The sequence below is a fragment of the Jaculus jaculus genome, chromosome 15 (assembly GCF_020740685.1).
Source record: "Jaculus jaculus isolate mJacJac1 chromosome 15, mJacJac1.mat.Y.cur, whole genome shotgun sequence".
Taxonomy (NCBI): domain Eukaryota; kingdom Metazoa; phylum Chordata; class Mammalia; order Rodentia; family Dipodidae; genus Jaculus; species Jaculus jaculus.
In genome coordinates, this window is record NC_059116.1 from 68,217,325 (window position 1) to 68,230,700 (window position 13,376).

A 13,376-nucleotide genomic window follows, 5' to 3' on the forward strand; every position below is an offset into this window, starting at 1 on the left:
CCTAGGAAAAGCCAGACGCACTAAGTGGCATTTATGTCTGGAGTTCCTTTGCAGTGGCAGTAAGCCCTGACATACCCATACTCACTCTGCCTGCCTCTTTCTCTTTGTCTTTCTCTCTCTTTCAAATAAATAAAATAGATTTTTTTAAAAGAACTGTTAAACAAAAGGGAGCAAACTGTGTTATTAGCATATGAAAAGATAGGATTTCTTACCTGTATAATAATAAGAAGACAGATTCCGGCACCCATTTCGGCAGGGTCCCCATACATCCCCGTCATGACATACACAATGGCTTGCCCAATGGTAATGATCATACCAAATACTGACAAAAATTGGGGGGAAAAGGGAGTATATGCTTACAATCACAGATTGAAAAGCAACAAAAACAAAAAAATTATAGGAAGCATCTTTACCACATTTTCAAATACAGAAAAAAACTCTAGTTTTATTATTGCTCACATTTCTGGGCTCCATTGAAAAGAGCTCTATCTTTGGGTGTATCTCCAACTTCAATGATTTTGGCTCCAGCTAACAATTGCATAATCAATCCAGATGTAACAATGGGGGAGATACCTAATTCCATCAAAGTCCCTGGAAAGGAAAGAAGAAAAACCAAAAATTTACTGCACATAAGACTGACGGAGCATCTGAGTCCAAGTGACACTTACTGAAGCACATGCTTAAATGTAACATGTGCACTCCTTAAATTGTGAACAAAACCCTACAATACAACAGATACATAATAGCGTAAACAATCTAAAACTTTAACTCTATAGAGTCTGAAGTAAAAAATGTTGAAGAAATCTTGTTTTTGTTTTGTTTTTTGGTTTTTCGAGGTAGGGTCTCACTCTGGTCCAGGCTGACCTGAAATTAACTATCTAGTCTCAGGGTGGCCTCAAATTCATGGTTATCCTCCTGCCTCTGCCTCCCAAGTGCTGGGATTAAAGGTGTGTGCCACCAAGCCCGGCTGAAGAAATCATTTTTTAAGGAAACCTGGAACTGGGGGTACAATTCAATCAAATAAGGAGAACTATATGAGGCCTGAGTTCAATACCCAGAATTAGAAAGAAAATATTTTAAATTTAAAAAATACAAGAAGGGGCTAAGGATACAGCAAAAAGATAAAGTACAAGCCTAGAATTATGAAGCCCTGGATTTAATCCTATCACACAGAAGATAAGAGGGAGGAAGGGAGACAAACCTTCCAAGAGTTCTGTCTAATTATTATCGTTATTGCTACTCCTCACTCTAGCCCACGCTGGCTTTGAAGTCACCGTGACCCTCCCTACTTCAGCTTCCTGAGTGCCAGGATTACAGGTGCACATCCCAGCTTAAAGACTGTATATGCAAACTAGAAATTACAGACAAGTCCTGTAGTGGTTTGCATAGATGTCTCTGAATAGATACAGGAGTTTTATTAAACCTTCTAAGATTTCCAGCTACCTGGCTGGAGGAGGTGTTATTGTGTGGAGCTGAAGTCCAGTCTAAGATGTGCAAAGTGCCTGAGTTTTGCCTGGGTTCCTGAGGTTTGCCTGCTGGTTTTTTGCTCTTGCTTTTGGTTGTGGGTTTTCTCTTTTTCACCACTATAGAACTTCACCTGGATCTGTAAGCCTCAATAAATCCCTCCTTTCTCCCATAAACTATGTTTGGTCTAGAGATTCATCCCAGCGACATGAGACTGTCTACTACAAGCATCAAAATTACACACCAAGTTAATAAAAACTTGAAGCATATTTTATTAACTCTTCTAATGCAAAATTGAAAAGTGCATAGGATATAATCTAAAATAATGCTAAATATGTAGTGGCACAAACAATGTTCATGACACTAGGATGTGGCTCACCTGGTAGTATGCTTGCCTAGCATGCATGAGGCCTTGGGTCAATCTCCAACAGTGCATGCTGGCACACACTTATAATCCCAGTGCTCAGGAGGTAAAGGCAGAAGGATCAGGAGTTCAAGATCATCATTCAGCCATATAGCATGGTATCATGTAGCCAAGGTTGGCCTTGAACTTGCTATGTAGCAGAGGATGACCCTAAAGTTTTTATTCACCTGCCTTGCTCTCCCAAGTACTAGGATTACAAGCATGTGCCACTACCACTGGCTTGAGGTGTTCTCGTTTGCTGCTCTACTAGTAGCACTTGACACACAGTAAGAACAAGAAAAGACTTGCTAGGGCATGTTGGCACACATCTTTAATCCCAGCACTTGGGAGAAAGAGGTAGGAGGATCACTACTGAGTTCAAGGCCACCCTGAAACTACATAGTGAATTCCAGGTCAGCCTGAGCTAAAGTGAGATCTTACCTCAAAACAACTACAAAACAATAATAATATAAAAAAAACAAGGGCTGGAGGGATGGCGTAGTAGTTAAGGTGTTTGCCTGCAAAGCCAAAGGACCCAGGTTCAATTCCCTTAGACCCACATTAGCCAGATGCACAAGGAGGCGCATGCATTTGGAGTTTGTTTGCAGTGGCTGGACACTCTGGCATGAACATTCTCTCTCTCTCCCTCTTTCTCTGTTAAATGAATAAATAAAATATTTTTTAAAAAATAAAAATGAAAAAAGGCTGGGGAGATGGCTTAGCAGTGAAGGTGCTTGCCTGCAAAGCCAAAGGACCGAGGTTCAACTCCCCAGGACCCACATAAGCCAGATGCACAAGGGGGCGCACATCTGGAGTTCATTTGCAGTGGATGGAGGCCTTGGCATGCCCATTCTCTCTCTGTCTCTCAAATAAATAAAAATAAAATATAAAAAAGACTTGCTAGATGAATAATTAAATGATACCATATCCTTAATGATTTAATAACAAATGGCTACGAAATTAAATAACCCATTTAAGATATTAAATTTTTTAAATTAGTAAAGGAATAAATATGTATCTATACATATGGATGGATATGTACGTATGCTGTATCGTATTTTTAAAATACATAGATTTAAATGCAAATAAATATAAAGTCTAGATGAATATCTGTCAATCTATTAACTTCCCAGGAACTCCTTTTAGGAGCAAGCATCAAAAATAAAAATGGAGCCAGGCATTGTGGCATGCTCCCAGCACTTGGGAGGCAGAGGAAGGAATAACTAAGTTGGAGGCCAGCCCAGAACTAGAGGGAGTTCCAGGTTAGACTGGGGTTAGATCCTACCTCAAAATAAATAAATAAATAAACCAACAAGTAAATGATCCACCTGCCAGCTATTTAAACCGTTTCCTCCCAGCAGGCGGTTGTCATCATCTGAAATGTAAGAGCCCTCATGCCCACCTACCTGGTTAGCCTCACTAAGTTCTCTACCCCAGCTCCCAGAATGCCTCCCAGAATGTCTTACACCTGTGGCCTTCAACTTGAGCTCTCCTCTCCCACTGATCCAACAACTAAACTCCAGTTCAAATGCTTCATCTCCTCCATAACACTGCAGGGTTTTAGTCTGTGAAAGCCCAAGGACAGATTTCTCTATTACCACAATAGACCCATGATGATTTCACTAACTTCATGCTGGCTTTTCATCCTTCTTTTCTCAGTCTCCCCTCACTGTATGAAAAAACACCTGGGCTAGAACGAGACTCTGCCTTTGAAAAAAACAAAGAAAACAGAAACAAAAACATCACAAAACCATCTCTGACCCTGTGTTCAGAGTCTGTGGAGGTGAAAGGAAGCACGTACCTCGGTTGGATGCAAGAATGACTCTCATCCAGTAGAAAGGGTCTGCTGAGTCGGATGACATGATTCCAAACAGCGGGATCTAAAGTAGCACACAAAATAGTTGATGAAATGCAAATGCATTCCAACAATTAAGTTTGCTCTGAATTTATACTATAATCACTTGGGCTGGCAATACTTTTTTCTTAAATACTTCCTGTGGGGACTGGAGAGATGGCTCGGCAGTTAAAGGTGCTTGTGTGCAAAGCCTAATCGATTCTCCAGTACCCACATAAAGCCAGCTGTACAAATGGCACTTACATCTGGCATTCATCTGCAGTGGCAGGAGTGCCCATGCTTGCTCACTCACTCTCTTTCAAATAAATAAAAACATTTTTAAAATACTTCTTGTAATCTATAACAAAAATAAGCATATCTTAAAGGTGCACACCTTTAATCCCAGGACTGGAGGGTGAGGTAGGAGGATTGCTGAGAGTTCCAGGCCAGCCTGAGACTACATAGTGAATTCCAGGTCAGTCTGAGCTAGAACGAGACCATACCTGGAAAAAAACACAGACATGGGCTGGAGAGATGGCTTAGCAGTTAGGGTGCTTGCCTGCAAAGACCAAGGGCCCAGATTCAATCTCTCTCCAGGTGCCATGTAAGCCAGATGAACAAAGGTGAGGCAAACACAAAGTTACACAGGCCCACTAGGTGGCATAAGCGCCTGGAGTTCAAGTACAGTGGCTGAGGCCCTGGCACAACAATTCCCTCTAGCTCGCCCTCACTTTCTCTAAAAGGAAAAAAAAAAAAACCAGGTGTGGTGGTGCACACCTTTAATTGCAGGCAGAGGTAGAAGGATCACTGTGAGTTCAAAGGCTACCTTGAGACTATATAGTGAATTCCAGGTCAACCTGAGCTAGAGTGAGACCCTACCTTGAAAAAAATAAAACGAGACACACACACACACACACACACACACGGGGGGGGGGTCTCTAGGACTTCCGGGTAAAAAGGCAGCATACTAGCCACCCCAAAGCAGCTTAGGGAGGGATACAAGCAGCAACACAACAAAATATATTCTTCTACTGACATGAAAGTGTGTAAGTTATTATCAACCACAGCAAGGAAGCAGGAGAGATCAAGACCTTCCAGACAGGAGGAAACCAGTCAGAATACCGTGGAGGCACCTATGGCCCTGATCTGCACAGGCGGCCACTGGCACAGAGCAGCAGGAGCAGAGAAACAAAGCAAAGAGATTTTCCACTCATATCAGCCTCCTCACAAATTCAAGAAAACGGAAGGGCAAGATACCCTTCAACTCAAGCATCAAATTAACTCAAGATGCAAAAATCTCTACATTATAATACAAGAAACAAAAAAATCATGACAATATAATCCCACAAAAAATTATAAATCCATTAGAAATGCCCTCCAGTGAAACTGCTTTAGATAAGATGCCTGCCAAAGATTTCAAAACACGGATTAGCTGCTGAAGGAGATATAGATGGGAGCAACTGAGCAGCTCCCGTATGACTCCAGGCACCCTGAAGAGACTCCCATCCCCCAACCATCAAGGCCATGAACCTCTGGAGAACCCATCTAACCCTGGCCACACAACAGTGAGAGAGATCAAGGTGGGTACGTAGCACTGGTGAGATTGGAATCCATCCCAAAAGGTAACAGGGCCTACTTACACAAAGCCAGATATGCAGGCCAACACTGGAAGTGCTAATCTCTCTTCCCATGTCAGAGAAGGTTATGATTTACACTTGAATGATATATTCTGGATTGGCTTTACCATTCTCAAATAAGCTGTATTTTTGTATTGACTATTGTTGCTTTTGATGTTTCCTGAATTTTAAGGCCTCTGGCTTTTTCTTCTATCACTATTGGGGGTAGGATCTGACTGCCCCAGGCTGACTTGGACCCCATTTCAGATGAGAAATCTCAACGTTCTAGTTGACTGGATTAACGGTGTGGGGCAACACACACCATTAGGGACTTTGGCTTTATTAGATCATCTGTTTATTTTAATCCCCACACTTGTATTTGATTGCATATGAGTACTGCTCAGTTGAATTTTAGAAGTTGCCAGTAATTTGCTCTACTCAGTCTAATACAATACTTGAAAAGCAGGGAACCTCAACACCTAGGGGCACTTCTGCTGTTTCTCTTAGAGTATAAAAGCTACACCTGGCGCCCAAACTCCTAAAGATATATAAAGTCAGATTTGCACAGCTAGGAACACTGCAGATAATTAGAAAACTCAAACATCAAATTAACTCAAGATGCAAAAATCTCTACATTATAATACAAAAAACAAAAAAAAAAATCATGACAATATAATCCCACAAAAAATTACAAATCCATTAGAAATGATCTCCAGTGAAACTGCTTTGGATAAGATGCCCGCCAAAGATTTCAAAACACTGATTTTATTTATCTATGTTCAAAAGAATCAAATAAGAAAACATTCCCAATGGAATCCCAAGAAAAGATGGCAAACCATCTTAATGAAATAAGGTCATTATAAGACATGAGTAAAGAAATAAAAACAGGACTTCTGGTTAAGATGGCGGCGTAGGTACCACGCCAAAGCAGCCTAGGGGAAAAAAGACTAAAAAACTCAGCAAAATACACACTGTTACTAAAAAGTGAGGTGTACAGGAAACTGAACTGGCAGTGGAGAAGTAGAAGAGATCAAGTACATCCAGAGCCTGCACAGGACAGCAAAAGCAGCCCCAGCAGGACCACCAACTGTGGTGGCGGCACAACACCAGAAAGCCACCAGGCTCGGCTCCAGCCGCAGGAAAAGCCAGGTGAGGGGATTTTCCACTAACACCTGCGCTCTCCGCAACTCAGGAAACATGAAAGGGGCTGGAGAGATGGCTTAGCGGTTAAGCGCTTGCCTGTGAAGCCTAAGGACCCCAGTTTGAGGCTCGGTTCCCCAGGACCCACGTTAGCCAGATGCACAAGGGGGCGCACGTGTCTAGAGTTCGTTTGCAGAGGCTGGAAGCTCTGGCGTGCCCATTCTCTCTCTCTCCCTCTCTCTGTCTTTCTCTCTGTGTCTGTCGCTCTCAAATAAATAAATTTAAAAAAATTTTAAAAAAAGAAACATGAAGGGAAAGCAGTAGTGAACAATGGAGGAGCAGATCACAAGGTAGAAGAACATGTGGAACAGCGAGAAAACCAGAGCAGCTGCAGCTCCCTCCCCGCCCCCACCAACTGTGCCCAGCTCCAGTGAACAGAGCAGCAGTCCCAGGACCCACCCATGCCAACTTAAGCTGACGGGGGACCCAAGCAAGAGCACAGTCCCACAGCAACATCAGCGGCTCCGGCACAAGCAACAGCAACCCCAGCAGCGGTGGATCCAGTAGCAGAGGCTTCAGCGGTGGTGGTGGCGGCTCCAGCAGTGGCAGCTACAGCAGCAGCAGCAGAGGCAGCAGCAGCGGTAGACCCAACAGCAGCAGCTTCAGCAGCAGCGGCGACAGATCCACCAGTGGCAACAGATCCACCAGCAGAAGCTTCAGCAGCAGCAGTAGCGTTTCCAGCAGTGGGGGTGCCGATCTGCAGGGCCACAGTTGCCAGGCTTGGTTGGCCCCACACAAAAAGCCAGTGCCCAGCTCCAGAAATCACATCAGCAGCCCAACCCAGGCAGCAACTTAACTGAGACCAAACTCATCCAAGGTAACTGGGTTTGCACCAGGGAAGGGTCTCACTTGGTCACAAGCTGACTTGGATCCCTCAACAGACCAGAAATCTTAACCTCTTTGTTGATAGAGGTTCTGGTTGTTATAATACCTACTCTTACATAAATACTCAGTGCTGGTTTTGATTGAATGTGTACAGTGTTTAGTTAAATTTTAGAATCTATCTGTATTTTATTCCACTCAGCCTACTTGAATACTCCCATAGCAGGGAAACTCAACCCCTAGAAACACCTTTGTATATACTCTGAGAGGCTTGAGAGCCACACCTAACACCTTAAGCTCCTACCCTGAAGATATATAACATCAAATCAATTGATATAGCTAAGAATACCCAGCTAGCTAGAAAATCCAAGCATTAACTTAATCCAAGATGCAAAAATATATACATTATAACACAAGAAACACTAAAAAGAAAGACGATATAAATCCACCTAAAAGTACTGTTGCATCAGAAATGACCTCCAGTGAGAACGAGTTAGAGGAAATGCCTGAGAAAATTTCAAAAGAATAATTGTAAATATGTTCAAAGAAGTCAAAGAACAAATCAAAGGAAATCAAAGAGGAAATCAAAGACGACACAGGACACCAATTTAATGAAATAAAGAAGGCAATACAAGACATAAATAAGGAATTACTAGCAATGAAGAACACAGTTAATGAAAAAAAAAAAAACTCAGAAGAAAATCTCACCAGTAGAATTGGATGAAGGAGAGGACAGAATATCTAAGCTAGAAGACCAGGTGGCAGATCTAGTACAGTCCAACAAAGAGAAAGACAAACTTATAGAAAAGTATGAGTGGGAATTTCAAGATATTCGGGACACTATGAAAAGATCAAATATAAGAATTCAGGGCAAAGTAGGAGGAGAAGAATTCTACTCCAAAGGCATAGTAGACATCCTCAACAAAATCATAGAAGAAAACTTCCCCCAAATTGGGAAAGAGGTGCCAATGCAGATAAAGGAAGCCTTTAGAACACCAGCCAGACAAAACCTGGAAAGAACCTCTCCTTGCCATTTTATAATAAAACTACCAAACACACAAACCAAAGAAAAAATATTGAAAGCAGTTAGAGAGAAACATCAAGTTACCTACAAAGGCAAGCCCATCAGGATTACAGCAGATTATTCAACACAAACTTTTAAAGCCAGAAGGGCTTGGAGTGATATATTCCAAGTTCTGAAAGATAACAACTGTCAACCAAGGCTACTTTATCCTGCAAAGCTATCCATTCAAATAGATGGAAAAATAAGGAAATTCCATGACAGAATCAGGATAAAGGAGTATTTGAAGACAAAACCAGCTCTACAGAAAATACTTGATAGAATCCTCCATGCTGAACAAAAGGAAAAGCACACATATAAGGAACCTGGAAAAAACAAGCAATACTACAATACTAGTTAACACAAGAGAGCAAAGGTAGAACAGGAAGCACACAAAAAAATGGCGAACATAAATACACACCTTTCAATAATATCTCCTAATATAACAGCCTCAATGCCACAACCAAAAGACATAGATTTGCAGACTGGGTTAAAAAGCAGGATCCTACAATTTGTTGTCTCCAAGAAAGCCACCTTTCTACAAAGAACAGACATTATCTTAGGGTGAAAGGTTGGAAGACAGTGTTTCAAACAAATAGGCCTAGAAAACAAGCAGGTGTTGCTATCCTAATATCTGACAAGGTAGACTTCAGTCCAACGTTAGTCAAGAAAGATAAGGAAGGTCACTTTAAATTGATTAAGGGCACACTCCAACAGGAGGATGTTACAATCCTAAACATATATGCACCTAACATGGGGGCTTCCAAATTCATCAAACAAACACTATTAGAACTAAGGTCACAAATAACATCAAACACAGTGATGGTGGGTGACTTTAACACCCCACTCTCATCAATTGACAGGTCATCCCAGGGAAAAAAATAAACAGAGAAGCATCTGGAATAAATGACATCATAGAAGGAATGGACCTAATGGATATATACAGGACATTTCATCCAAAGGCTGCAGAATATACATTCTTTTCAGCAGCACATGGAACATTCTCTAAAATAGACCATATATTAGGACACAAAGCAAGTCTTAACAAACTCAGGAAAATTGAAATAATTCCATGCATTCTATCTGACCACAATGGAATTAAACTACAAATCAGTAGCAAGAAAGACTATAAAGCATATACAAAATCATGGAAACTAAACAATACACTACTAAATGATGAATGGATCAATGAAGAAATCAAGAAGGAAATCAAAAAATTTATAGTCAAATGATAATGAGAGCACAATATACCAAAATCTCTGAGACACAATGAAGGCAATCCTAAGAGGTAAATTTATAGCATTAAGTGCCTATATTAAGAAATTAGAAAGGTTGCAAGTAAACACCTAATGCTTCACCTTAAAGCCTTGGAAAAAGAAGAACAAGGCAAACCAAAAATCAGTACATGGGAAGAAATAATAAAGATTAGGGCAGAAATTAATGAAATAGAAACAAAAAAAAAAAAAAACCAATCCAAAGAACTAATGAAACAAAGAGTTGGTTCTTTGAAAGGATAAACAAGATTGATAAACCCTTAGCAAATCTGACCAAAAGAAAGAGAGAAGAGACACAAATTTATAAAATCAGAGATGAAAAAGGTAACATCACATCAGATTCCAGAGAAATTCAAAAAATCATAGGGACATACTATAAAAAAAAAAAAAGCAAACCGTTAGAGCTGATAAAAACCTACAACCATGTAGCAGGACACAAAATAAATACACAGAAATCATTCGCCTTCATATATGCTAACAACAAATATACAGATGATGAAATCAGAGATCACTCCCATTCACAATTGCATCAAAAAAATAATAAAGTACCTTGGATTAAACCTAACCAAGGAAGTAAAGAATCTCTACAATGAGAACTTTAAAACACTCAAGCGAGAAATTGCAGAAGACACCAGAAAGTAGAGAAACATCCCTTGTTCCTGGATTGGAAGAATCAATATTTTGAAAATGGCAATCTTACCAAAAGCAATCTACACACTTAATACAATCCCTATCAAAATTCCAAAGACATTCTTCATGGAAATAGAAAATACAATCCAAAAATTCATTTGGAATCACAAAAAAACCTCGAATATCTAAAATAATACTGAGCAACAAAAATAAGGCTGGTGGTTATCACCATACCTGATTTTAACCTATACTACAGAGCCATAGTAACAAAAACAGCGTGATACTGGCACAAAAACAGACATGTAGATCAGTGGAACAGAACAGAGGACGCAGATGTAAGTCCAGGTAGCTATAGCCACCTGATATTCAATAAAAATGCCAAAAATACTCATTGGAGAAAAGACAGCCTCTTCAGCAAATGGTGTTGGGAAAACTGGATATATATCTGTAGAAGGATGAAAATAGACTCTCTCTCCATGCACAAGAATTAAGTCCAAACGGATTAAAGACCTTAACATCAGTCTTGAAACTCTGAAACTGCTAGAGGAAAAAGTAGGGGAAACCCTTCAACATATTGGTCTTGGCAAAGACTTTCTGAATACAACCCCAATTGCTCAAGCAATAAAACCACAGATTAATCACTGGGACCTCATGAAATTACAAAGATTTTGCACCGCAAAGGACACAGTGAAAAAAGCAAAGAGGCAACCTACAGAATGGGAAAAAATCTTCACCAGCTATATATCTGATAGAGGATTAATATCTAGGATATATAAAGAACTCAAAAAGTTATATAATAAGGAATCAAACAAACCAATCAAAAAATGGGCTATGGAGCTAAATAGAGCATTCTCAAAGGAAGAAATACGAATGGCATATAAGCATCTAAAAAAACGTTCCACGTCACTAGCCATCAGGGAAATGCAGATTAAAACTACATTGAGATTCCATCTCACTCCTGTCAGATTGGCCACCATCATGAAAACAAATGGTCATAAATGTTGGCTGGGATGTGGATAAAGAGGAACCCTTCTACACTGCTGGTGGGAATGCAATCTGATCCAGCCATTGTGGAAATCAGTGTGGAGGTTCCTAAAACAGCTAAAGATTGATCTACCATAGGACCCAGATATAGCACTCCTAGGCATATATCCAAAGGACTCATCTCATTTCCTTAGAAGTACATGCTCAACCATGTTTATTGCTGCTCAATTTAAAATAGCTGGAAAATGGAACCAACCTAAAGGTCCCTCAACTGATGAGTGGATAATGAAGATGTGGCACATTTATACAATGGAGTTCTACTCAGCAGTAAAGAAAAATGAAGTTATGAAATTTGCAGAAAAATGGATGGACCTGGAAAGGTTTATACTAAGTGAGGTAACCCAGGTCCAGAAAGCCAAGCGCCTCATGTTCTCTCTCATATGTAGATAGTAGCTACAGATGACTGGGCTTCTGCGTGAGAATGAAAATACTTAGTAGCAGAGGCCATTAAGTTAAAAAGGAGATATAAAGGGAAGAGAAAGGAAGGGAGGAGGGTACTTAATACGTTGATATTGTATATATGTAAATACAATGATTGTGATGTGGAGGTAATTTGATGAAGAATGGAATTTCAAAGGGGAAAGTGTGGGGGGTGGGGAGGGAATTACCATGGGATATTTTTTATAATCATGGAAAATGCTAATAAAAATTTAAAAAATAAAAAAAAAAGAACTCAAAAAGTTAAATAAGGAATCAAACAAGCCAATCAAAAAATGGGCTATGGAGCTAAATAGAGCATTCTCAAAGGAAGAAATACGAATGGCATATAAGCATCTAAAAAAATGTTCTACATCACTAGTCATCTGGGAAATGCAGATTAAAACTACATTGAGATTCCATCTCACTCCTGTCAGATTGGCCACCATCATGAAAACAAATGATCATAAATGTTGGCGGGGATGTGGAAAAAAAGGAACCCTTCTACACTGCTAGTGGGAATGCAATCTGGTCCAGCCATTGTGGAAATCAGTGTGGAGGTTCCTAAAACAGCTAAAGATTGATCTACCATATGACCCAGCTATAGCACTCCCAGGCATATATCCAAAGGACTCATCTCATTTCCTTAGAAGTACATGCTCAACCATGTTTATTGCTGCTCAATTTAAAATAGCTGGGAAATGGAACCAGCCTAGATGTCCCTCAACTGATGAGTAGACAATAAAGATGTGGCACATTTATACAATGGAGTTCTCTCAGTGGTAAAGAAAAATGAAGTTACGAAATTTGCAGAAAAATGGATGGATCGGGAAAGGATTATACTAAGTGAGGTAACCCAGGCCCAGAAAGCCAAGCGCCACATGTTCTCCCTCATATGTGGATCCTAGCTACAGATGATTGGGCTTCTGCGTGAGAATGAAAATACTTAGTAGCAGAGGCCAGTAAGTTAAAAAGGAGATATAAAGGGAAGAGAAAGGAAGGGAGGAGGGTACTTAATAGGTTGGTATTTTATATATGTAACTACAATGATTGAGATGGGGAGGTAATATGATGGAGAACGGAATTTCAAAGGGGAAAGTGGGGGGGGGCGGAGGGGGGTATTACCATGGGATATTTTTTATAATCATGGAAAATGTTAATAAAAATTGTGAAAAAAATTAAATAAATAAATAAAGCCAGGTGTGGTGGCACATACCTTTAATCCCAGCACTTGGGAGGCAGAGGTAGGAGGATCGCTGTGAGCTTGAGGCCACCCTGAGACTACATAGCTCATGTCAGCCTGGACTAGAGTGAGACCCTACCTTGAAAAACCAAAAAATAATAATAATAATAATAATAAATAAAAATTTAAAAATATATTTAAAATAGAAGTAAAAAAAGAAATAAAAACAATGAAAAAATGCCAATCAGAAATACTAGAAATGAAAACCAGAGTAAGTCAATAAAAAAACTGTGAGAAGCTTCACCAGTAGAATGGATCAAGAAGATAACAGAATACCTAAACAAGACCAGGTAGCAGATCTGATACAGTCCAACAAAGAGAAAGAGAAACTAACAGGAAGGCATGAATGGTAGTTTTAAGACATTTGGG

The 13,376-nt window shown here is 40.1% G+C and overlaps 1 protein-coding gene across 2 annotated transcripts in view; it reads right to left on the reverse strand.

Moving 5' to 3' along the window:
* The window catches only part of Sec61a2 (SEC61 translocon subunit alpha 2), a 56,271-nt gene that overhangs the window by 19,515 nt on the left and 23,380 nt on the right, over positions 1–13,376 (reverse strand). For both annotated transcript variants that reach the window (XM_045135381.1, XM_045135382.1), the window contains exons 4-6: positions 3,669–3,747; positions 460–591; positions 213–322 (exon numbers count right to left, since the gene is read on the reverse strand). In XM_045135381.1, the coding sequence (XP_044991316.1) occupies positions 213–322; positions 460–591; positions 3,669–3,747 (321 nt within the window). The remainder of the gene's footprint in view (positions 1–212; positions 323–459; positions 592–3,668; positions 3,748–13,376) is intronic.